Source organism: Podarcis raffonei, chromosome 2 (genome assembly GCF_027172205.1).
Source record: "Podarcis raffonei isolate rPodRaf1 chromosome 2, rPodRaf1.pri, whole genome shotgun sequence".
Classification (NCBI taxonomy): domain Eukaryota; kingdom Metazoa; phylum Chordata; class Lepidosauria; order Squamata; family Lacertidae; genus Podarcis; species Podarcis raffonei.
The window spans coordinates 7,048,591-7,075,579 of NC_070603.1; the positions used below are offsets into that span (position 1 = coordinate 7,048,591).

Sequence of the window (26,989 nt, forward strand, 5' to 3'; positions counted from 1 at the left end):
TAGGACCTGGGAAACCAGGTTTCAAATCGCCACACAGCCGCGAAGCTCACTGCATGACTTTGGGCAACTCACTGTTTCTCTGCCTAACCTAGAGAGGAGTGTGGTCGGGATGAAACGGGGAATCTGGGACAGCCACATATGCCACCTTGAGCTCCTTGGAGGAAAAATAACATATTGAAATGTTACAAAATACAGGAAACCCCTAAAGACATAAAGTAAGGCACTTTGGGAAAGCAGATGTTGGTGGTCACATTTTGCTTTTAATTCCTCCTCTCCCTCTCTGCTTGCTTCCCCACCTAAAGTCAGTGAAGAACTGATGCTTTAACAAGAGGAAAGACAGAATAGCAGGATCCATTTGTATCAGCATATCTTGGTTGCTGCCTCCAGTGTTGGGGTGTTGTCTCGGTGGTAGTCTAATGCCAGGGAGGGGAACTCTGTAGACAATCCAGCCTTACACAAACGGTTTCCACTGACTCTTAAGTTCCCTTCCTGTCTTAAAATGCTGTATTCCTAAGCAAAAAGCAATGTTAGAATTCACTTGACCCTCTTGGTTTTCTGCTCTCCAGAAATCTTCCAGACCAGCGATAAGGAGCTGCTCAGCTTACAAACGTTTTTGAATTATAATGCATAGATCTATAGCCGCATGTGAAAGTTCCTCTGCCGTTATAGTCCAACGGTTAAGGCTTTAAGGCTGCAATCCTAAATATACTCACAAGGGACTTACTTCTATGTGACCATGCATAGAATTGCTCTGTTAAACAAGGGGCAATCAGAGATGGCTTCAGGGAAAGGATAACCTCATTCAAGCATCTGCTTAGCCTTGGCGTTTGGGTAATTTATCTTTGTCTAAGGAGCGAAGCTCACTGGCAGGGCATATGCATTGCCTGAAGGACATCTCCAGTTTAGTCCTTGGATCTCTAGGAAAGGATCTCATTCGACAGAGTTGGGGAAGACTCCAGAGAGAGGATGCCAGTCAGAGAAGTCAGGATTGGGCTAAACAAACCACAGCTGTAATTCAATTGTCAGGCAGCTGCAATCTACTTCACAGAGTTCACGGTGCAGAAAAACTACATAGGAACATCAAAGCTCAGTTGTCAGTACAATGTTGTTGCAAATGACAAATCATTCATGCACATCAACACCTCCACCTCCAAAAAAATCCAGAAGAGGGAACAGGAGACCACTTTTGCAGACAGACAGTTGCATAAAGTTTGCTCCCATCTCACTGGAAACCATAAGACGACTCCTGATGGAGTCATGAAATTCACATGGCTACACTTTGTGGAGATCTGTATCTTACAGCATGGTCTTTATCTGCCCTTGTGTAAACAGGCTCTGTTGGAGAAGGAGGCGGGTGGCAATTGTGGTTAGTAATTTCCACAATTATTCTTATTTCCCTCTTCTTTTCTTTTTTCTTTTAACGAGACGCCCAACTAAAAATAAAAAGCGGGAAACGTCTATCGTTTCATTGCAAACAAATGCCTCCTCCCAATTCCATACTGCCGCCTCAAGTAGGTGTGTTTTAATGAGACAAGTTGCTGCAAGGCATATCAAGATGATGAGTAGATCAGGTTGCCTGAGATCCCGTGCCAGGTTATTTCCCAAGCAGATAAAAGGGGAGGTCTCTGGCTCCTCTATATCAGAGGGGTTCCGTCTTCTCCATCCTCTGCTCTTTCCCTGCAGCTCCGCTTCTAGTCGAAACCCTTTCCTCACATCTTCTCTCTGAAAGAAACCATCATGAGTTTCACATCCTTTCGATCATCCTCTGGAGGGGCAAGAAGAGGCTTCAGCTCTGGCTCCGCAATAGTTGGTGGCGGCGGCGGTGGTGGTGGTGGAAGATCGAGTTTCAGCTCCTATTCTGTTGCTCGGGTTGGAGGAGCAAGAGCTGGAGGAGGTGGTGGCGGCATTGGAGTCGGTGGATTCGGCAGCCGAAGTCTGTACAACATGGGTGGAAGCAAGCGCATCTCTTACGGTGCCGGCATGGGGGGCTTCCAACCTGGTTTTGTTAGTGCTGGATATGGCGCTGGTGGAGGAGCTGGGTTTGGTTATGGTCTTGGTGCCGGTGGCGGTGGTGGCTTTGGTTTTGGTGGGCCTGGGATGGGAGGTGCCGGTGGCTTTATGGTAGGTTCTCCAGGGTTTGGTGGAAGAGGTGGCCCAGGGTTTCCAGTCTGCCCACCCGGTGGCATCCAAGAGGTGACCGTCAACCAGCACCTCCTCCAACCCCTCAACCTTGAGATTGACCCAGAGATCCAAAGAGTCCGCACCCATGAGAGGGAACAGATCAAGACACTCAACAACAAGTTTGCCTCCTTTATTGACAAGGTAAGTACCAGAATTAATACCTTCGTGATCATTCTTAACCACAAAGGCACTAAGTTGCAGGTGACTTGTCACCAAATCAGGCCAACACCACAATGGCTCTTTAAGATGGTCTAGACCAGGGGTAGTCAATGTGTTAGCCTCTAGGCTTTGTTGGACTCCAAATCCCATCAGCCTCAGCCAGAATGGCCAATGGCCAGGGTTGATGGAAGTGGCAGTCTAACAGCAAAATGAAGGGCTACTGATTCCTTTTCTCAGATCTAAAACCTGCAAAAGAAAAAAAAATAGTTGCTGTTCCATGAGGAGTATGTTTAAGAGTGATTAAGCATTCCAATTTCTAGAGACATTGTGTGCATGCAATTGTTGAGTAGATTCATTATTAATGGCTGGGATGGCCACGTCATTTCCTGGCATACTGTCTGTGCGGAGGCTGGCTGAGTGGAAAAAACGCTCTCCAAGAAAAATAGAGAGGTCCCCAGTCATGGAGAAGCTGGGCTTCTCTAGTCTCCAAAACCAGTAGAGGGAAAATGCAGCATGTGTGAAGTAGTCTAACTCTGGAAGCCTTTGATTGCTTCTGAACCATCTGTCACAGAGGCTCACTTTTGGCACCCGTTTCACAGTCAGCGCCTCAGTTGTTGGAGCTGAGCATGATCTCCATGTATGGTTCTGTTAATACTTAGAACAAAGTAACAAATCTCTTTTGCAAGATGGCAGTGTGGTGTCATTGATGTTAGAGTGCAGGTGGTCAGAGTTTCTCGGGTGTATAACAAGATCTAAATGTGATAAAGGAAATCTAACACCCTATTATTATTATTATTATTATTATTATTATTATTATTAGGCATGCCAATAAATATGCATATAAAAAGTACACAATTTTTAACATTACTCGGAGCATCAACAACTCCTCCCTTATAATTCTAGGTCTATGTTCTTTGGAGTGACTCTTGATTGGTTGGTTGATATTAGTGTGTGCTTGCTGAGAATCTGGTAGTAGTAGCAAAGTGTCTAAGCAGAGGCTGCCAGTCATTCCTGCCAGTTTTCACCATTCTTACCTGGTTTTCTTGACCCCTTTTCCTCTCCTTGCTCTTTCTCTTTTTTATCCCTCATAATTCCTTCTGTTCTCTGTCGTACCATTCTGGCACATTAGGGAGCAACATAAGCAAAAGATAGCTCCCTGGCCAAAGGAGCTTACCATCTAAACATTGAGATGAAAGAGACAAATAGGGAGAGGAGAGACAGATGTGAGAAGATGCATTTAGGCTCTGTTTCAGCTGGGGGACAAGGAGTAAGGGGTTAAGGCAACATCTTCATTGAACAAATGTGGGTCTTCACTTATTATCTCCATCTGTCTCAATGGACAGCTCATCCCTTTCTGTCCAGTAGATTTGTGGGTTGCCTATATACAGCACCATCAATGCCTTTGCCATTCCACCTTGCAGGTCCGATTCCTGGAGCAGCAAAATAAAGTCCTTGAAACCAAATGGGACCTCTTACAACAGCAGGGGACAACTGTTCGACAAAACAGAGTTGAACCCATGTTTGAGACTTATATCAACAACCTCAGGAGGCAGCTTGATTCTATTTTGAATGAACGGGGAAGACTGGACTCAGAATTGAGGAACATGCAAGACATGGTGGAAGACTTCAAGAACAAGTAAGAACCTGTCTGTTCCAATTCACATAAATAGGAATACTCCGTCTAACCTCCATACAGAGAGATAAGGGTAACATTTACTGCTAGGGGTTTGGCCCAGGCATAGGCATTTGTTAACCCTGAAGTTGATCCCCTTAAGTTCAATGGGTCTAACTCCCAAGTAAGTGTGGATAGGGCTGCAGCCTTAGATAGGGTAAGAATCTGAATGCTCTTATAGGCTAGCACCTTCTATTGGTCCCAAAATATCTAACACTGGTGAAAATACACTGGTTAAAATCCCTGTGCACATCCACTGCGTCCTTTGATCTGGACTAACCTGTTTTGTGGCAAACAAAGTCACTCCTTTTCTTTCTGGGAGTCTTGGAGAACTAAACTTTACCTTCCTTGAACTGATCCAAATAGAAGTGCCAGGGAGCGCTTACTGTACATCATTAACATGTTTATTCAGGTTGACTGAGTATTATGTGGCTCTGTAAGTTATTTTCACATTCTTCCTTTTGTTTAACGAAACAACTGTTCTTGAATCTGTATAAACTTTTGTTGGCTAAGGCTTGGCAGAATTCACGGGTGAAGCTAAGGCTGCATTCTCAACTCCCATTTACCTAGCCATAAGTCCACTGAATTCAGTAGGAATTACTTCTGAGTAAACATGGCTAGGATTGCTGCCTAATACTCTGTTGGCAGTGCCGCTCCATCAAATTGCTCAAAATGACCGACAAGGCAAAAAGGAGATAGATGAAATGGTGGTAAGAATAATTTCTCTATCTATACCAAAAAATTCCCCTCTTTGAAATCCTTTTGCTGGAAGGCAAACTAAATTACCAAAGATCTGTCAGCAGAGCTTTCTAAGGATAAACCTGCGAGATGCAAATCCTTCCTGTCTTTCTCTTGTTGAAGTCTGCTCCACCCTGCCCAGCAAAAGGGTTCACTTGGCCCTAAGTCATGAAGTTTCATAAAAGGGATGTCTCTAACACATAACCACAGTTCCTCTTGCCACACCTAGTTAAGCAATCAGAGATTCCATTAAACTCTACAGTGAATTAGCATTACATCATTGATGCCATGGCACAGAGGTCTTTTCTTACAGCAGGGGCATCTACTGCCTTTCAGAGCCATTTTACAAATTTAATGGGAGCTAGTCGGTATATATGCTCAGCTGGGGTCACCAGCCAGTCCCTGGCTCTCAGTGATATGAGACACATGTTTCCAGACATGTGGCTGTTTTATTCATATATTGCAATTTTTAAAAGCATTTCTAAAGGGGAAAATTAGATGTATGCCAAAAACATGTAAGGTGCATGAAACAGCCTTTCAGTATTGCTTAAGGAGGGAATATGTGCCTCCTCAGAAAAGCATTTGTAGAACTGGAACAAATCGCTTTGTATCTCCTAAGTAGTCTAGCCAAGCCAAAACTCGGGAGGGTTGAGACATTCTTGCACTTGCATGGGAAACCTACTTAATTCACACTTCTCGAACCAACATGCAAACTGAAACACAGCCGTCTGTCGAATTTTGCGCTTCTCTGAATTTCACAATACAGTTTTCTACCAAACTATGCATGTATTAGGGAGAAATGTGCATAATGACAGAAGTATTCATGAAAATAGCATACAAAGATGCATTATATTCTGGAAAATTGCTTGCAAAAAGGTGTACGCTAAAACTGAATACAAAAATGTGTTCATTGAAATGTGCTTTAAAGTGCATACAAATTTTCATGACGATTCTTTTTAATGCAAATTGCTGTGGAAGATATGGAATACTGTATTTAAGATTGGAAAAATGAGGAACCTTTAGAACAGAATTTGACTAATTCACCCACCCCTCTGTCTAACTGGGTGGGGCAAGTAGCAAGACGGCTTACCTATGCTGCAAAAACATCTATTTCATGCTAGTCTACCAATAATGGCTTCTCCCGTATAATATTGGGGGTTGAAATTGCTCAGAGAGTTGAGTACTGTCATTCTTGTATACTCCTGCACTTTGAACTACAGTTCCCAGGTTTTCCTGTGGGAGGATTGCTAAACCAACTTAAATCTATAGCGCATGCTTTCCCTTAAAATGCATGCAGAATTTTCTGTTTTCATATTTGGCTTGACATTTAAATGCTGTTGCTAATCCATCCAGCAAGAGGGGTCAATGTGTATCTAGCAGTTAAAGGAGGAGGGTGGATCCTGACAGCCTGAATGTAACACATCCATTGCAGACACACATTTCTTCCACTAGCTCTCTGCAGTAGATAAGAGCACAATAAGAAAAGCATGAGAGAGGCCATCAGGAGACAATTGCAGCTGGCCATTAAAAGCATGATCCTGGAAATCTATCAACATGCTCTGGAAGTCCTCCAAGGAGAAGTCCATGCACTGTGCAGATGGTGCTTCTGCAAGGGTTAATAACCTGGTTGTGTTGAGCTTCAAGGAGATAATTTGGCAGCCAATCACTCTGAACCAAACGCCTTGGCAAAGTGTGAACTCTGAATAGAATGGGTTGTTCTTGACCTCCTCATGCTTTCTTTCTGCTAGCTATGCTAGGTTCTCATCCTGAAAAGTACTGGTGTTACCTTTGCTCTCTGTTGTCCCAACAGATATGAAGATGAAATCAACAAGCGTACCGGTGCAGAGAATGAATTCGTGGTGCTGAAGAAGGTACATTTTATTTTATCATTACAATATCTTAAGTAACATGGTGCAAGGGCAGGAAACCTATGGTTCTCCAAATGTTGTAGTCAACATCCTTGGCCATTGGCTGGAACTGGAGGGAGTTGGATTCCAACAACATCTGGAGGGCCACAAGTTCACCATCCCTGGTCTTGAATAATGACCAGCTGCTCTGTGCTGAGTCAAAGCATTGGTTCACTTTTAGCACACAACTACCAGGCTTGGTTGACAGATCTTTGATATAGCATAGTACCAAAGAGTCTTCACCTGCAGAGGTTGATAGTGACAGATCTTGGACAGTTTCTACATTTAATAATGCTATTCTGCTGTGGCCTTTAACAACTGCTCAATGCCCATGTTGTCCTGCCAAACTTCAGTTTTTTAAAAAATGGAAGGGCGACATTCGATGTCTGCAATATTGGATTCTTCATGAGATTAAACAAAACCTGCCTGATTTGCTGCATTGTTTCAAAAGATGGTCCTTCTAAATACCTCTAATTCTCCCCACCCCTCAAAATTTACTGACGTTTCTCATGTTTTTTGCAGGATGTTGATGGTGCCTATATGAACAAGATTGAGCTCGGTAGCAAAGCAGATTCTCTGAATGATGAAATTCTGTTCCTGAAAAACCTGTTTGAGATGGTAAGCGTCCTCCCTTAGGCACCTGAAAATTTCACTTCTAGAATTGAAATGAACTTCCTAGCCAGACCAAGCCATTGCAGCATCTTGTCCAATACCTGCTAGTCCAACTGGCATTATCTCTGCCAGGTGCCTTTCCAAGCCCTGCCAGTTGGAGATACCAGGAACTGAACTGGGGACCTTCTGCATGCAAGACATGTGCTATCCTCCCTCCAGAAAACATAGAAGCACTGAGCCCAGTAGGTGCTGGGACCTTAAAGCAGAATCCTGGCTTCTCTAATTTGCATGCATCCTCAAGTAGGCAGGAACTATATTGGAAAGCTGGAATTACAGAAAAATTCTCTGGAAACATACACATTTTCAAACTGTGTGTGTGTGTGTGTGTGTGTGTGTGTGTGTGTGTGTAGAGGCATGTTTTATTGTAGTTCAGGCAAACGAAGGTATATATATATAAGAATCATAAGGCTAGGAAGCTGTTCCACTAGTGGCAGCAGAACATTTTAGAGGGAAAATGAATTCCGATTTGGACCTTCATCTTGAAAATACATTTCGCTTTCAACAACAGCAACAAAACCATTCTAAGTTAACATTACCTCTTTACTCAACATAAAGAGGGCCATCTAAAAAGCAAAATGCTAATGGAAAAGCAAAAGTTGGGTATGGGAGGAACTCCTGAGACATGCAAATCACATGGGTTTGTTGAAGCATGTATAAATGCATCACTCATTTAGATACTCCACTGTGGAAAATTTCATGTTGCATTTTCCGCTGGGAACGTTACATTTCTCAAGGAGGTTTTGGGGATTATTATTTCTGTCCCCACCTACCTTTGCTGATGCATTTGAATAGATTTTAAAGCGAGCAGAGACTTACTGGCATCAATTATCACATCTTGTGCAATGTATGAATACTTTCCTCCAGCTATTGCTGGAAGAAGACAGGGAGCTGTATTTGAATAACGCTTCTCCCTTGGGGAAAGTGTCTAGTCTGGGCTTGATGCTTGCAAGCCTTGGAAAATCCACCTCCGCTCTTGGCTCAGGATCCAAGTCATATTAATCACTTTGATTAGGAAACATTATTTTATTTTTTTGTAACTGAAGCTTATTCAATGCAATTTAAGTTTAGCTCCCAGCAGTTGGGAAGAAAGATGAGCTTGATAATGGGTGGTTATAATAAACTAATAAGTGAAGCCACACATTAGAATTCAGCAGTGGTGATACAAAACCACAAGTTTTTTCTACCCCCGTTTAACCTCCATTGTCAGAAGTTGCATGCCTCTGGAGAGCATTCTTTTTATGCTTCTTTATTAAGTTTCCATACTGCCCTTCATCTCAGGATCACAGTTTACAACATAAAAACACAAAAATACACAGCACAGTAACAAACAAAAGCAATGCCCCTGTCCCCAGTATTATTATTTATTACTAGTTTCTGGGGATTATGGGTGGTAAGTGTGATGTTGTACTCAGGGGCTTTTTGCAGGCTTCCTACACACATCTGGTTGGCCACTGTGAAAACAGGATGCTGGACTAAGTGGGTCTTTAAATAGGGCCTGATTCAGCAGGGCTCTTCTTTTGTTCTTAGCCTTTAGAAAGAGCAAACAAAAATAGTACTCTGGCTTATCTTGCCTATTCTGTGTGTGTCGATGTATAGCTGAGCTGAGGATCAGACTACAATTTTCAAAACATATATGTAAGGTTTATGTCTCAAAAGGGGAAGATTTGTTAACTGCGCAGTTATTTCATTCATGCTGTCAAAATTCAAGCAAAGTGTGGGCAGTGATGCAGTTTGGTAATTTTAGACTTTCTGGACTGAATGGTGTTATTGGGAGTGAGTCTTCTAGATGGTGATGTGTAAGATAGTCTTGCTGTGTTTGGGATCCTCCTGCACATTCTGATGAGTGGGACCCCAGATATCTGTCCCTGCGCTGACTATGCCATTGGGAAAAATAATCCTCCAGAGTTTCCAGTTTTTCATGTGCACTTTGGTCATCGTCAAATCAACAGCTTCCTTTTTGGAGGCCAAAACCAAAGAATCCTGAGTGTTTTCATACTACAGTACTGTGTTAGTAGAACTGGCACATTCTCCTGTTCAGTTTGCACCCGTGTCTGAAAGAATGTGAAAATGTTTGGGCCCTGACGCAGTTTGAATCACAGACAATTTTTTATGTTTAAGCATTGGTGGTACCGGCTGGGGATGCCGGTCAAAAAGCAATTAGTTTATTGGTCTTTGATGAGCATCACAATGTGACAGGGGTTGAAGATGCATATATATCTCTGCACTGGCTATTCACATAAAAAATGGGTTCCACATGGGAATCTCCTTGCTCAGTCAGTACAGTTACCTAGATAACAACCATGTTAAGAAAGCAACTTACTAAATACATTTATATTGCTTTCTTTCAATGCATTCCAGAATGCAACAAAATCCATCATAGGGAACATTGGAGGGTGAAAAGTAGAAGCCATTCAAATCATAATATAAATGAACATATTTGCAAAAAAAAATTCAGGCTTGGAGAATTTACAGAAGGTTGTTATTTTCTACATTCAAAACTGCCATGTTCCATTGCTTCATACAATCAGACACATCTTTTTTTAATCTTTGCAGGAACTAGCTAATATGCAGCAGCAGGTATCAGATACCTCTGTTGTGCTGTCAATGGACAACAACAGAAGCCTGGACCTGAACAGCATCATTGCTGAAGTCAAGGCGCAGTATGAAGACATTGCCAACAGGAGCCGAACTGAGGCTGAAAGCTGGTATCAAAGCAAGGTGAGTGGCAGCTCAAGGCCTAGGAGTTACCTCTAAGCTGAGAAAGTTTTTGATAAGGGAACATTCCAAAATGGCATCATCCACCTAAAGCAGTACAGGGATAGCCAATGTTGCTGTTGTCGGACTCCCACCAGCCTCAGTGGCATGGTCAATGATCAGGGATGGTGGGAGCTGGAGACCACAACATCTAGAGGACACCACACCGGTGACCCCTGGTCTGCTACCTCAGCCAGATTTTACCTCCTAACTCATTGATGTGTGTAGACAAGGCAAGCTGGAAATACTCAGATACACTCTTGGGTTCAACTTAAAGTCAAATTTGAAGCAAATATGAAGGGTCTTCCTTAGGAGATACATCAGTCAGACTCTCTAAGATGTGCAACATGTGTAGTGTATAAGGATTGTATTCACAACACTTAAAAGAAGTGTGAAAAGCTAAGAGAGTGAAACGGCTGAGATTGGGGTGGAAATATGCCCCCTTTGCTGTCCTGCTGCTCAACAAGCCAAGCTAGAAATAAATAGCTGGAATTATAAACTGCAGCAACACAGATACAGAAAGCAAATAGGAACTTGAATTGATCTTGACTGTCTAGGCAGAGCAAAGTAAAAGGTGTGGCAATGAGATTCCATTCCTAAAGTATTAATGGAAAGAGGACCTGAATGAAGAGTGGCTTAGCAAATAAAACTTAGCAAATCCTCACAGCAAATCTTGGCAGCTTTCTTCCTCTGTGGTTGAGCTGGCCCTACTATTAAGTAGGCAGCTGCCTCAGGCAGCAGATTCTTAGTGTCATTGAAGTGGAGCAAGTAACTTCATTTATCATAACTTTTTAAAAAAACTGGAAGAGGAGAAGAACCATTTAGATTTTCCACTTCAGGATCTAAAATATCTCTGGCCAGCCCTGCTCCTGGATGGCAAGCAGATCTCCTGTTTGGAGAGAGCAGGCTGAGGTTCACCTACCAGCCTTACCATAGATGCAGCTTCATCCAGAAATAATGCTTGACAGATACATCTGGCCTGGTGATCCTGCAGGCCTCCAGCAAAAGCTGAGCCCTCACTTCTCAGATTTGCTTTTCAAAACCGAGTCATTTGATGCAAGACAGAGATGTATGGAACACCCTGAGATTGCTAGCTAATTCCCTATCTCAGTTGTGGCTGCCTCAAAGGGTTAGCAAAAGACATAGGGAAAGGGAAAGGGACCCCTGACCGTTAGGTCCAGTCACGGACGACTCTGGGGTTGTGGCGCTCATCTTGCTTTACTGGCCAAGGGAGCCGGCGTTTGTCTGCAGACAGCTTCTGGGTCATGTGGCCAGCATGACTAAGCCACTTCTGGTGAACCAGAGCAGTGCACGGAAACGCCGTTTACCTTCACGCCGGAGTGGTACCTATTTATCCACTTGCACTGTGTGCTTTCAAACTGCTAGGTTGGCAGGAGCAGGGACCGAACAACGAGAGCTCATTCTGTCGCAGGGATTTGAACTGCTGACCTTCTGATCGGCAAGCCCTAGGCTCTGTGGTTTAGACCACAGCGCCACACGCATCCCAGCAAAAGACATATGCGATGACAATTGATCACGCTGAAACCTTACAACTCTTATTTATCTATCATCTGAAATTCAGTGTCCCAGCCTCCCTCAATCTGGTGCTCCTTTGGGGCTACATTTAGTTCTCACTCCCACCTGATTTCCCAGCTGTGTTGTGGGGGCGACAACCATATATAATGGATCAGATTCTAATCCTTTCTCCTTTTCTTCTGAATGTTAGTATGAAGAGCTACAGGTCTCTGCCGGACGCCACGGTGATGACCTTCGTAACACCAAGACAGAAATTTCTGAGCTTAACCGGGTGATCCAGAGGCTGCGAAGTGAAATTGATGCCGTGAAGAAACAGGTACAATCTTTTTATGTTTGGCATGCAGGGTAGACCAGTGGCTGCTTCTGTTTCATAGAATAGTAATTGTGTAGCTGCTAACTCACTTTGGGCAAACCAAGTCTCCCTCAACAAGGTCATACCAGGGCAAGCACAAGACAGGTCACTAGCCAAGGTGAGCCCAACGTGGCAGTGCAGGCACTCTCCCAGGCCACCTCTCCCAGAATACCTTGCTCTGAGAAAGAAGCTCCTTCCCTTCCTCAGAGTGCAGCTGAGAAGGGAAGGATGGTATGCTTCCACTGCCCTAGCAGTGGCAAAACAAGAAAGGCAAGCAAAGCGGGTACAGAAGCAGATGCATGGAAATAGGGTCTGGGAGTACAAATTTGCCCAGCTCTTTCTCCTCCTCCTCTGAAACTGACTTTAGAAATGGTGTTGGTTGCTATTGTTGATGCTGTTTGTAACAAAGGTTTAATCATCACTATCAGTCTGTTTCACGGTGCTGATAAATATCACGGATAATAATACAGCTCTCATTGCACAAGTGCTGCAGGGTGTCTATGCAAGAGAGTTGAACAAACCATAAATTAGTTGTTTTACAGTATCTCCCAGGCATTGCAAAGGCGAGGAGGAATCTCCTCCTCCACATTTCCCTAGGTACCACACAGGTAGACAGTGTACTGAAAGAGTCCACACCCTACAAAGTTCACAATAGGAGTGTGTTGATATCTTTCCCTTATTGCCAAGAAAAGCAAAGCAAACCTAATTCTTATTCATATTGATCATTTGCCTTTTAACCCACTCTTAGGGAATGGGCACTGCAAAGCAAAAAGCAAAAACAAAAAAAACCCATATGTAAATATATATAAATATATATAATTGCGCCGAAGACATGGAGTATAGACATTGGAAAATGCTTACACTCTGAGCATTGCTTTTGGAATTACTGCAGGTATACACATGGAGGCATACCTGTGGGGAGCAGGGAATTAATACAGTGTACAGTGGAGGCCCTGCTGAAGCATAATATTTTTTACATCCAAAAAGTTGCACTCAGCCTCACTGCTTGGGGACAGATCTGCCCTCATCAAATGTAGGTTATTTCCAGCACTGCAGAAAATGGGCAAAATGAACAACCCACACACATGCTCGGGTGCATGATAATGCACCCCTAGCATGTATCTACAATGAGTCAATCTAGTTATTATTATGGTTTTATATCTACACCTTCTTGCAATTGTGCATGCAGTGTCCATACCTCTTGGGTTACCTCTGCAGACAGCACAAGCTGTACACAGCATCTTGTTGCATGTGTGCATGGCCATTTCAGGGCTTGCATCAGAATTCATTGTCCATTGGACTTTCCTGGGATTACTCATGAATCATTAAGGGATGGAAGGAGCATTTCCCCTAAAACGTCCATTGTAACAGTTTTCACGCAGAAGTCCCGTCCCCGCACAGCAACCATTCAGAAAGTGCTCTCCACTGGTTGATGCAGGAGAAACAAAAACTTTAGACACTAACTGGGTGAAATATTTTTTTTTCTGGTGTAGGGAAGGGGGAAGATTGGACCATAGTGATACCCCCCCCCCCAAAATGTCCAGAAGTCACAATTATTATTTATTGGTGATGGTCCCAAAAACTGTCTAGATATTGCAGTTGTTGTTGTTGTTTAGTTGTTTACTCGTGTCCGACTCGTCGTGACCCCATGGACCAGAGCACGCCAGGCACTCCTGTCTTCCACTGCCTCCCGCAGTTTGGTCAGACTCATGTTTGTAGCTTCAAGAACAGTGTCGAACCATCTCGTCCTCTGTCGTCCCCTTCTCCTTGTGCCCTCCATCTTTCCCAACATCAGGGTCTTTTCCAGGGAGTCTTCTCTTCTCATGAGGCGGCCAAAGTCTTGGAGCCTCAGTTTCATGATCTGTCCTTCCAGTGAGATATTGCAGTTACTTCTTATTAATATATATTAATAAATAAATCTCCTTGTGTGCAGTGTGCCAATCTACAAGCTGCCATTGCTGAGGCAGAGGACCGTGGAGAGCTTGCCCTCAAGGATGCCAGGCATAAGCTGAATGAGTTGGAGGAAGCCTTGCAAAGAACGAAGCAGGACCTGGCTCGCCAGCTCAAGGAGTACCAGGAGCTGATGAACGTCAAACTGGCCCTGGACATTGAAATCGCCACCTACAGGAAGCTGCTAGAAGGAGAGGAAATCAGGTAGGCTGGCAGCAGCAACCGTACTCTAGCAAAAGTGCCCTGGATGGTTTACTAAACCAATCGGTCATCTCCCCTTTGAATAGATTCCGTCAAAAATCATTTTAAATTTCCCCCAAAGAGAACATTCCAAACTCACCTCAAAGGCAGGCAAAAATCACACCTTGAAGCTAAAAGACGGTCTTGATGGATGTGCCTGAGGTGCCAGTAAGGTTTCTGGCAATCCAACCACAATATCATGTTCTTGTGCAGTTGTGTTTAGGCACTTAGATGCCAAGGTATGGGGCTAACCTCAGCATTTGTTGAAATGTGATGCGAAAAGAATACTTCTACAGTATAGCAAGGAAGTATAACAGCCTATGGTCCTTTGAAAGTTTTTGGACTGTAGTTCTCATCGCCCCTGATCATTCATCATGCTAACTGGGGAGGGTGGGAATTGGAGTTCAGTAACATCTCAAGAGCCACAGACTCCCTTTGCCTTTTCCAGAGGGACCATCTGGTCCTATCATTACATATGCAATAACCACTGTTTGGTTTAACTGTAGCTCTTTGGGAAGGTCTTTTGAGAATGTTGGTGGGTGACTTTCTCTTACTGTGATTATTGTGGGGATTACACTCCTGTTGCCTATTTTATTGTTACTTTTATAATTAAAAACACACACACACACATACAAAACTGATAATTGCTTGCTTTAAATTACTTGTCTTTAGCTGCTTAGAATAGAGGAAAAGCAAATAAATGAATAATCAAACAAACAAACAAACATACAGAATCATGCATATATGCATTCTTAAAGCAATTAGCAATATGACCAAAAAAGGAGATTGAGCTGACTTTTCTTTGCAGGTTTCTTTTTAAAAAAAAATGCTGTGTGAATATGCAACTTTTACTTGGCTAAGGAACAGATGACTCCGCAAGAGTTCTGCCTTCACAATAGCTCCTTGATTAGATTAAAATGTGGGACCTAGTTTACTACAAGCTGAGGCATCCACTGAATTAATTATACCAATTATGTCCTCCTTTCATCTTCCTAGGTTGTCAGAAGGCCCTGGAAATGTGAGCTACTGTAAGTACCATCTCTGTTTCTGGATTTCCTTTTTGTTTACTTACTTACTTCACCAAACCTTTATTAGGCATTACAAATATAGGCTATCATAAAAAATCCATATATAAAAATTTTAAAATATATACAAATAAACAGCCATGTAAGAAAAAGGTAACGACCCCTGACAGTTAAGTCCAGTCATAGACGACTCTGGGGTTGCGGCGCTCATCTGGCTTTACTGGCCGAGGGAGCCAGCGTTTGTCCGCAGACAGTTTTTCCGGGTCATGTGGCCAGCATGACTAAGCCGCTTCTGGTGAAACCAGAGCAGCGCACGGAAACGCCGTTTACCTTCCCTCCAGAGCGGAACCTATTTATCTACTTGCACTTTAAAAATATGTAATAACGAGGATTTTCACTGGAGTTTCTTCCCGCAAAATAGTGCCATTCACCACTCTATGAGATACTATTGATAAAAACTCAGCCACCCTTGCGGTTTCTTCCGAGTTAATATCAGACAGATAGAATCTGATATTTTCCTTGTGTCGTGATGTTAGACACCCAAAATAGCACTCGTTTGCGTAGCTGGTTGTACAATGGACAGTAGAAAAAACTGTGTTCTATTGTGTCTGGCACGTTCAAAGAACATCTGCAATGTCTGTCGTTTCTGGGGATGTTTAAATATCTGCCCTTGACAAAAGCTGAGGGGAAAACAGTTCAGTTGGGCTAACATAAAGGCCCTGCATTGGACTGGAATTCTTAATTTTGAAATATAAGTGACCCTGTTATCTGTTGTATTTAAACCATAGAACTTGGGGGAGCAAATTTTATTTACAGCTGACTTGATGTTTTGTTTTTCAATGTCCCTTAATCTGATTTGAATATTGCGATAAATACATTGCTCACTTGAATTACACAAGAGTTCCAAATCAATACCAATAGATCTGGATTTCTAAGAGTTCTTAAATAAGTCAGAAAGCAGACTCAAAGGTTGGCAACAGCAACACAGCCAGTATTTTATAGTGCTAGCCCACAACCAATATTCCATCATGTGTATACTTAGTCCTCCACACATCGTCTCATACTTGATTGAATTTTGGAGCCCCAGGATGATGGTGATGATGATAATTAATTTATTATTTATATCCCACCCATCTGGTGGCTTCCAACAAAATATTAAAAATACATTAAAACTTCAGTCATTAAAAACTTCCCTAAACAGGATACGTCTCAAGAAACTTGAGTGTATCTTATCTAAATCACTATTATATGCTTGTATCCATATTGGGATCCCAAAAAGTAGCTGGGACGACACTTTAGCTTGAAAAATTTGAATAGCAGCTAGTATAAATTGGTTGCCTTTCTGAAAATGAAAGCGAGCTGCTGGTTTTTGTTTGCTTAAGGCAGTGTTTCTCAAACTGGGGTCCCCAAGCTGTTGTTGGACCACAACTCCCATCATCCCTGGCCACTAGGGATGATGGGGACCCAAGTTTGAGAAACATTGGCTCAAAGAGATTCTGTTGAAATCATGGCTCTTTCCAAGAGACACAAGGAACTTAATTTTCCATTGTTAATATTTTCCAGCTGTGGTCAGTAGCACCACCACCTCTGGCTACGCTGGCGGAAGTGGCCTTGCGTTAGGAGGAGGACACGGTGGCGGCATGGGAGGAGGTTTCGGACTCGGAGGAGGCGGTGGCGGCTATGCGGTTGGAGGTGGAAGCGGCTTCGGCGGCGGCAGCGGCTTCGGCGGCGGCAGTGGCTACGGCGGCGGAGTCAGTATGGGAGGTGGTAGCAGTTACAGTTCTGGCGGGGGCCGTGTCTCCTCAAGTGGAGGAGGAGGAAGCTCCAGTGTGAAAATTGTATCAAAAACCACTTCGAGCAAGAAAAGTGTCTATTAAAAAGGGTTAACTCGCCACTACCACCACCTCTTCTGAAATAGCAATGAGCGTTGCCACCTGCAAATCGAAGCTCTTCAGCCCACTGTGTAAATAGCTCAGCAAAGCTCTTCCCCTCTGATACTGTCACCTTTTCCATTTGAGTTTGCCTGCCATATGGATCCAGACCTTTGCACCCTGATCCAGCACTGCTGACTCGGATCGCAGGTTTCTGCACCGGGATCAGCTGCAGCCAGTGCGCAGTGAGCTCCTGTGCTGACAAATCGTGAGCCATCCATAGAGCTCTTTAAACAAAGGTCTCAAAATTATCTACTAAGCTACAGGGTCTCACTGTTCAGTGATTGCATGATTTCTCCTAGGTGTGTGTTAAAAAGGGAATCCCATTTTAGAAAAGTTTGTGTAGTAGATGGTTAACCTTAAATACACCCTTAGGTCCTTTGGACGGCAATCGGATTTAAGCTTGCACTTACAGTTAAGTTCTTGGTTGAATTAACAGCTTTCAGTGCTATGCTTAATAGACAGCTAACATCAAAGCTTATGGGAACTTCCAGGTAGACAGGCAGCACGAATCTGCCTGCACACACACTTTCTGAAATCTCTCTCCTGCTCAAGCATGTTCTTTGTAATTTCGAATGGAGACAGTGTAAAGCTGTAGACCCGTAAAGTCATCAGATCTTGCCAAAAGGAAATAGTTTTGAGACACCAGTGATAAGATCTTGCTCTCACCCTTCTGTTGTAACATGCATGGAGCTTATTTTCTAACAGCAAAATCGTATTTGATTCCTTCTTTGAAGTGAAAGCAAAATTGGAAAAGGTGATTGCTTATTCTGCTGCTGCTGTTTTATGAACTGTAACACTGAATTCTAACGCTTGATTCTAATGGCTATGGACCCATGCAAGGCTGCGTGACAAATAAAGAGCAACTGTCATTTTTAAGCTTGCTGTTCTCGTTGTCTTCTTTTCCTCCAAAAAAAAAACAAAAACCCACAGGTTTTATGTGCATTGCCAATCTGCTAAAACTGTTTCCACAATTCACACTGGTCTTTCTCTGGAATTCAGACATCCTTTTTCAGTCTTTTTGAGTCATGTCACTAGTCCCCAGGCTGGATGAGGACATGAGCATATGAAGTTGCCTTGTTCTTAATTAGACCATTGGAGCATCCAGCGTAGTATTGCCACCCCTCAAAATAATTCACACATCACACGTAATTTTAGTTTTAGGTTTTTGGGCACTATTTTGGCCACAACTTTAATAAAATACAAAATCTGCGAGTGGTTGTTTAGACATTGGTTATGATTATCTGTCCCCCCGCCTGGGACAGAACTGACATTCCGAGCTCCAATCGGAAGCCAGTTGAAGGGAAAGTCAATGCTGGCGATCAGTTGAGCTGAGCATCAGTCCCTCACCGCTCACCCAACCAGTTCCCCAAGGCTTGCCGGCCCTGGTCCCATTTCAGGGATTGGACGAAATCGTGGCAAGCCCCAGGATTCCTTTAACGGAATTCCCTTCAGCACCATTGGAGGGGCAGGCACAGCCTATCCTGACCCCTCCACCACCAGCTTTTTATAACCAATGCCTAACCGCAACCTTACAAGTTGTGACAAATTGCTAAGCAGTTGGCAAGAACCAAATGGCACCAGCCAATCAGCCAAATGGCAAAATTCCTACTAGGCTCCTGCACCAAGGCAGATGACCCCATGACAGGCAAAGCAGGGCCAACCGGAACACAGGGCGGGCGGGCGGGTGATCCGATGCACTCTGTTAAAGAGAAACCAAAAGCCAGAGTGCCCCAATAAAGACTATGGTCCCACCCCACGGGTGGCGCTGTGGGTAAAACCTCAGCGCCTAGGACTTGCCGATCGTCAGGTCGGCGGTTCGAATCCCTGCGGCGGGGTGCGCTCCCGTTGCTCGGTCCCAGCGCCTGCCAACCTAGCAGTTCGAAAGCACGTCAAAGTGCAAGTAGATAAATAGGTACCTCTCTGGCGGGAAGGTAAACGGCGTTTCCGTGTGCTGCACTGGCTCGCCAGATGCAGCTTGTCACGCTGGCCACGTGACCCAGAAGTGTCTTCGGACAGCGCTGGCCCCCGGCCTCTTAAGCGAGATGGGCACGCAACCCCAGAGTCGGACATGACTGGCCCGTACGGGCAGGGGTACCTTTACCTTTACCTTTATGGTCCCACCCACCAATTTGCTACATGCAATTTGCCCCAGCAACCCAGTCAGCCAATTGATGCACCAGACAAATAGCCATTAACCTGCCTGGCAACACAGGGCTGGCCCGGCGGCCCACACCGCAACCCATGCTCTCATTTAATGGAGAACGCACTTTGTCGGCTCTGGCTATCAGCAACTCTCTGGGGTCTTGAGAAGCAGGTGGCTTCTAGTTGGAAATGCCAGTGAATGAACCTAAGGCCTTCTGCATGAAAAGCATGTGCTCCATGCTCCCTACATAATTGTGGATTTAATCTGAGATGCTCAGTCATGGAGCCACAGGTATAATTTAAGGGTAGCAAAGGGAGCATCTCACCTCTCGTCTTCATGTCTCAGGACCACACCATACATTTAAAGTGCATTCAATGCATATTTAAGGCACACAGCTTTCCCCCAAAATAATGGGAACTGTAGTTTATTAAGGGTGCTGGGAATTGTAACTGTGTGGAGGCTAAACTACACTCTCCAAGATTACTTGGGGAAAGCCAAGCTCTTTAAAAAAAGTGACTTCAGACCACATGTACAGTGGTACCTCGGGTTACATACGCTTCAGGTTACAGACTCTGCTAACCCAGAAATATTACCTTGGGTTAAGAACTTTGCTTCAGGATGAGAACAGAAATCGCACGCCGGCAGCGCAGTGGCAGCAGGAGGAGGCCCAATTAGCTAAAGTGGTGCTTGCGTGGACAGGTGGAGCCCCCCAGATCCTGGGCGCCCCCCCCATCATGTGGAATAACAACTCAGGACAACGTGCTATGGGATTAAATTGGCCACAACTATATTAAATTTCAAATGTGGGTAGACCTTGGCTCAGGCATTGGGCGTTATCCCTCCCCAGTCCCCAGCCGGGGACCTAGGGAACATCAGGGTTATCCAGTGTGGGGGGGGCGGCTCTGGAGAACATATGTTCAAGCAGAGATGGCCGTGCCCCCCCCCTCATTATGCCGCCGCCGCAGGGGAGAGCAATGACGATCTCTCGGCGTACATTCCAAGCCTCCCTTCAGAAACCCCTTTAATGGGGAACCCTGGTATCGCCACTGCAAAGAGGAAGATAGACTAAGGATTCCGCCCAAGGCCTGATACCGCCAAAGTTGTGACATTTTGCTACGGGAAAGGCAAAACCTGCCAATGCAGGGGAATTCCTTTCTGGCCCTTTAACAGTGACCTTGATGCAACAGCACCCGCATACCTGTGAAGAAAAGTTAACCTGCAAAATAAGACTTAACTGAGGGTGGGTAGGGTGGGAGAAGCTCTGGAGCCAAGTGAGGATTCCCAGGTAAGATCCTCCCTCTATTGTGTGGGCAGGTAGTCCCTCCCCTACCTGGCCTGGTCTCCTTGGCAACACTTCCCCCAGGCGGGATTGGACAACTGACTGAGGTAGGCGGAGACCTCCAAGTATCCCACCTGGGGGAAGGCGAAGCCAAGCCTGTGTTGATGGAGCCGCTCTAGATCCAGGCACACATCCACGCAAAGGGCGCCCCCATTTATGCGGGGAGTGGTCATTCTGGTTAAGAACAGACCTCCAGAACGAATTGAGTTCTTAACCCGAGGTACCACTGCAATTATTTTCTGAAATCACCAATACACATTGCCATATGCATCACTGCAGAGCATAATGGAACTTACATATGAGGTGTTCATAGCAAAATGCATACACTCTTTGACTTGGTTTTTAGAAGGGTTAACTGCACCATGTTGATGACCTTGCTTTAGTTATTCTGAGGTATAAAATTGTAGTCACATCACCTCTCCTGGAAATCTTTGTTTCCTTCTCCCATTTGGTTACCTCCTCCCACTTTGCCAACACACAGAGAGGGATCTGATAAAATAATAATAATAATAATAATAATAATAATAATAATAATAATATGATTATTTATACCCCGCCCATCTGGCTTGGTTTCCCCAGCCACTCTGGGCAGCTCCCAACAGAACACTAAAAACAGAATAAAACTTCAACCATTAAAAACTTCCCTAAACAGGGCTGCTTTCAGATGTCTTCTAAAAGTCAGATCATTGTTTATTTCCTTGACATCTGGTGGGAGGGTGTTCCACAAGGAGGGCACCACTACTGAGAAGACCCTTCATTTCCACCTTGTTTGTAATGTAGGATTTCAGAGAGCTTGGGTCATATCCAATATTTAGACGGGACTAAAAGTGGATGGGACTAAAAATGATCCCAAAGGCTGCACTCTGAGTAAAACTTCCTTGAATACTATCCATTCAATTTGTGTTTTTACACCAAGGTAACATTGTCACCACATTTTAATACCTTGGTCTGAACATGCAGACTAGTCAAACCATGGCTTCATAAAGAGCCAAGACTCTGCTCTACCTGAAGCCATTCCACAACTTCAGGCAAAACAGTTGTTTTTAATAATAATAATAATAATAATAATAATAATAATAATAATAATAATAAATTTTTATTTAGATCCCGCCCTCCCCAGCCTAAGCTGGGCTCAGAGCGGCTAACAACAATAAAATAATACAGCATTCTAAAATCAATTCATTATAAAATCAGGCTGTGCCCTGGCCAAAGGCCTGGTGGAACAGCTCTGTCTTGCACGCCCTGTGGAAAGATGTCCAGTCCCACAGGGCCCTAGTCTCTTGTGACAGAGCGTTCCACCAGATCGGAGCCACAGCCGAAAAAGCCCTGGCTCTGGTTGAGGCCAGCCTAACCTCCCTGTGGCCCGGGACCTCTAAGATGATTTGGTTTGAAGACTGTAAGGTCCTCCGTGGAACATACCAGGAGAGGCGGTCCCATAGGTACGAGGGTCCTACACCGTATAGGGCTTTAAAGGTTAAAATCAGCACCTTAAACCTGATCCTGTACTCCACCAGGAGCCAGTGCAGCTGGTATAGCACTGGGTGAATGTGATCCCTCAGCAAGGACCCAGTAAGGAGTCTCACCATGGCATTCGGCACCCGCTGGAGTTTCTGGGTCAGTCTCAAGGGCAGCCCCACGTAGAGTGAGTTACAATAATCCAGTCTGGAGATGACCGTCGTGTGGATCACAGTGGCTAGGTCATATAAGCATATGCTTTGTCCCTTGGGGTGAAACGAGACAATCATGAAGAGGATTTTAATGATTAAGTTACATCCCATGAACTCCACTAGATGGCTACTGTTCTCTCCCTGTCTCAGGTCCACACCTGCGATACAGTCACAGTAACTGGCCTATTTTACCAAACGATGGCAGACTTTACAGAACAAATTGAGCTTAACCACAAAAGCATGGCTAAAGAGTCCTCTCCCATCATCTCTCTCACTCCCACATGTACATCCTGCCTGACACTATGAGCACCCAGATTATTCGGATAAGCTTCAGGAAAAGGTGAGGGGGGAAATATGAAAGCCAATCTGACTGTTCACTAACAAGGGAAACAAACCAAGAAACCTTTGGAGGCCCAAGTGTTGGTTTTTATGAGGAAGGAAGAAAACTATTTTCATAGCAGTGTTGCTGAAAAGACATCTTGAGCATTTGAGAAATTAACCTGCTTTGCAAACCCATACCGGTGCCGAAGCACACACCTGTTCAAGCACATTGCAGAGGCGGATTAAGGGGAGTGCAACTCTGTTAAATTGTTAAATTAAATTGTCGAGCCTCGGGGGCACTGCAGGGGGCGCCACAACTATAATGCAAAATGCAAGGCAAGAGGCGGGAGCGTGCTGAATTTTGCCATCACACAGAGCACCGCTGAAACTTAGGACCCCAAGGTCTGCCACTGTCATAATAATAATAATAATAATAATAATAATAATAATAATAATAATGTATTATTTATACCCCGCCCATCTGGCTGGGTTTCTCTAGCCACTCTGGGCGGCTTCCAACAAAGTATTAAAATACAGTGGTCTGTTAAACATTAAAAGCTTCCCTAAACAGGGCTGCCTTCAGATGTCTTCTGAAAGTCTGGTAGTTGTTGTTCTCTTTGACATCTGGTGGGAGCTGGCTCCAGCTTTCTTATGCAGAGGTTCCAGCCTCAGTCAGTTGCTGGAACAACATTTGTCGTTCCTGGCCAGACCTTGCTGCCTCTTGCTTCCCGTGACCTTGGACTTGGCTTTCTTGACCCCTGGACCGTCTGACTGGACTGAGCCTTGCATTTGGACTCTGCCCCCAGGCAAGTACCCCCCTGAGACTTGGCTGGCCTCGCCCACCACTCAACTCTGTCATGGCTGAGCAGCTACAACAGACTACAACAGTTGCTGCACATTGGTTCTATGGTATATAAAGGTAAAGGTACCCCTGCCCGTACGGGCCAGTCTTGACAGACTCTAGGGTTGTGCGCCCATCTCACTCAAGAGGCCGGGGGCCAGCACTGTCCGCAGACACTTCCGGGTCACGTGGCCAGCGTGACAAGCTGCATCTGGCGAGCCAGCGCAGCACACAGAAATGCCGTTTACCTTCCCGCCAGTAAGCGGTCCCTATTTATCTACTTGCACCCGGGGGTGCTTTCAAACTGCTAGGTTGGCAGGCGCTGGGACTGAGCAGCGGGAGCGCACCCCGCCGCAGGGATTCGAACCCCCGACCTTTCGATCGGCAAGTCCTAGGCGCTGAGGCTTTTACCCACAGCGCCACCCGCATCCCAGCGCCACCCACATCCCATCTATGGTATATAGGTGACAGCATTTGCAGGGCAGGTGAGACAAAATAGTCCCAAGACAGTGGAAAAGTTGAACTTTATCTATTTTAAAAACAGTATTTAGGTAGCATTATACCCCTATAATGTTGTCTTCTGTAAACAGAAATTTACTCATTGTTCGATGGTTAAAAAGGAGAGTGGCACGGGTGCCGGTTAGTGGCACAATTTTGGGAGAGGGTATCTTTTTTTAACAAAATGTACCTAAATCACAAAATGTACTTAATCACAAAGCTTGTTACTCATGCCCCAGCACTTCTGGGAACATGGAATAACACAGAGAGAATGCTGAAGGTTCTATTGTTTAAGCTTCCTGTATCTCTGTTACTTCTCCATTGTCCATATGATGCTTAGACTATGAGGGGAGAATTTGAATAAGGAAAATCTGGACCTGTCAGAGACCAGGCTGAGGAGTGCTGCTCTGATGAGGAATGGTGGGAGCTTCCCTCTCCCTCTCCTCCTGCTCCAGACCAGGATCCTGAAGCTTCCCAGGAGCAGTGGAGCAGTATAGATTTGGAGCAGTGGTTTGCAGAGGGACATAGTTCGGAAGACAAAAGCTGGGTAGAGTTGAGCGGGGAACAGCTAGGAGCAGAAGAACCGAGAGAGAGAGTTAACAAACTCCTTTTCTCTGTAAAGTGTCCAGCTGCTCAGTCCAAGGTCAAGGTCAAGATAAGGTGGCTGCACAGAAGACCCAGTGGTTGCGAGATCAGGTTGCAAGACAAGGAAGTGACTCGGATGACTCAGGGGGAAGTGGGTGGAAACCTTAATTGGGAGCACCTTTACTCTAAGGATGGACTCTTTGTTCTGCCGCAGTGATGATTAAAATTTCTTTAAATGGTAAGAGACTCTTCTCGCTTTGTTCTGCTTATCCATGGCCAAAGGGAGGGAAGAAGCCGCTTCCCCAAAGCCTGACAGGACCATGCTTGCTGGGGGTGATGGGAGTTGTAGTTCAGCAACAACTGGATGGCCAAAGGTTCCTCACACCTAGTATAACCACATATAACTCATTGCATAGAGCCCTAATAATTTGTGATATTGTAAGATAATATCAGTGGCCAACCAGATGCCTGTGAGAAACCAACAAGCAGAACCTCAGTACAACAACCCTCCCCTGTTGGAATATGCAGCAGTAGTCTTTATTCAATAACCACTATTGAGAAGAAAAAGGAAATAATGGATTAATGTTTATGGGGCCTTCCTGAGTTCTCAGTTTATATCATTTCCCCTTCTTTGCATGCTTCTGTCGTACCATGTTATGGCTGACCACCTGAAATAAAGGAACTAGTCAGAATAATAATAATAATAATAATAATAATAATAATAATAATAATAATTTTATTTATACCCCGCCCTCCCCAGCCAAGGCTGGGCTCAAGGCAGCTAACAACCAATAATAAAAACAAGTTGAATGAATACAACTTAAGAACAAGATAACCTTACAGCTGTCTTTCTTGGAACAAGTCAAAGAACTCACTCTGAAAGAGGTTTTGGGTCCAGGAACCCCAATAATAACCTTGATAACTTGTAGCTGCCTGAAAGGAGTGACGTATCTTTTAGCAGAGGGACCTGGAGCTTCAGTTGCACGCACTGAAATGTTATTGAAATCTCTTGAGACACAGAATGGCATCCCATTTGCATTTCACAGCCTTCAGGGAACCAGACAGTTTAATCTGACATGGAAAGGTTAATGAGAGCATTAGGGCCACTCCTTCATGAGTTCAGAGGAAGAGTTGACTTGGTGGTGGTGGAAGTAATGTGATAATGAAACAAGATTTAAAAATTACAAGTGCCAGAAAGGGCAGCTGTCAGTGCAGACAGTTCAGACTGACAACAGAGCTGTCTGTGGTTGTTTTCTGAGCAGCCCAGCTAGTCTCGCCTTCAGTTCAAAGCATCGTGTGTGTGTTTGTGTGTGACTGTGACTGACAGGCCCCCAAGCTAACAAGATCGTCTTCACCGCCCAGGTCCTGGGAAAGCAATAGGAAATGTGTCAAAGGGGGGAGGATATTTGCAGAGGAGCAGCGGAACATGAGAAACGGTGTGGGAACATAAAAGACATTAGCTTGGTTTATTGTGACACACTGAGCTTGGTTATTGGTGAGGGGCTATTTCATGCGATGAAAGTTATATGGCCCTTGTTGTTATTGTTTAGTCGTTTAGTCATGTCCGACTCTTCGTAACCCCATGGACCAGAGCACGCCAGGCACTCCTGTCTTCCACTGCCTCCCGCAGTTTGGTCAAATTCATGCTGATAGCTTCGAGAACACTGTCCAACCATCTCATCCTCTGTCATCCCCTTCTCCTTGTGCCCTCAATCTTTCCCAACATCGAGGTCTTTTCCAGGGAGTCTTCTCTTCTCATGAGGTGGCCAAAGTATTGGAGCCTCAGCTTCAGGATCTGTCCTTCCAGCAAGCACTCAGGGCTGATTTCCTTAAGAATGGATAGGTCTGATCTTCTTGCAGTCCACAGGACTCTCAAGAGTCTCCTCCAGCACCAGAATTCAAAAGCATCAATTCTTGGGCGATCAGCCTTCTTTATGGTTCAGCTCTCACTTCCATACATCACTACTGGGAAAACCATAGCTTTAACTCTACGGACCTTTGCAGGGATTCAAATTCCAAGTACCAGGTGGTACCTGGAGTTAGCAAGCATGCTGAGAGGGTTAGCAGCCCAATAGCCTCTCTCTCAAGAGACAAGTTTTCTGGACTAAGAGAATCATGGTGGTTGGTGCCCATTGGAACTGAAAGCAAAGCAAGCAAGGAGGCCAACAGTAGGTGGCACAAGAGACAATGACAGGCAGCAGGTCTACCATCTCCAACCTTCATTGGAAGGGGGCCAGGCCCTCTCAATGTTGTGGTGAAGCATGTGGTGCAGTTTCAGTGGCTGGCTCCTCCAAAGCTCTTGGCCTCCTCTAGACAACACAACATTGCACACATGATGCTTATGATGACACACGTGTGTCATGTCGCACTGGGGCCCATCAATCTTGGGGGCAACCTGGCACCTCTGATAGGGTTAGGTTAGGCTGAGAGGTGGCAGCTACTGTCCCCATAAGTCTCGTGGCTGATTGGGGGATT

General features: G+C 44.8%; 1 protein-coding gene across 1 annotated transcript; it reads left to right on the forward strand.

The window, feature by feature from the left end:
• The first annotated feature begins 1,629 nt into the window (after positions 1–1,629).
• On the forward strand, positions 1,630–17,996 carry LOC128405476 (keratin, type II cytoskeletal 5-like). Its single transcript, XM_053372206.1, has 9 exons — positions 1,630–2,322; positions 3,762–3,976; positions 6,561–6,621; positions 7,180–7,275; positions 9,883–10,047; positions 11,810–11,935; positions 13,905–14,125; positions 15,158–15,189; positions 16,750–17,996. The coding sequence occupies exons 1-9, from the start codon at positions 1,738–1,740 to the stop codon at positions 17,061–17,063; spliced, it is 1,815 nt and encodes a 604-aa protein (XP_053228181.1). The 5' UTR covers positions 1,630–1,737; the 3' UTR covers positions 17,064–17,996.
• The last annotated feature ends 8,993 nt before the right edge of the window (positions 17,997–26,989 follow it).

Excerpts from the sequence above, each read along its gene's own strand:
- LOC128405476 (XM_053372206.1), top strand. The coding sequence starts at position 1,738 with ATGAGTTTCACATCCTTTCGATCATCCTCTGGAGGGGCAAGAAGAGGC. Across the intron at positions 2,323-3,761 it reads TTGCCTCCTTTATTGACAAG|GTCCGATTCCTGGAGCAGCA; the intron begins GTAAGTACCAGA and ends TCCACCTTGCAG. Across the intron at positions 15,190-16,749 it reads CCCTGGAAATGTGAGCTACT|CTGTGGTCAGTAGCACCACC; the intron begins GTAAGTACCATC and ends AATATTTTCCAG.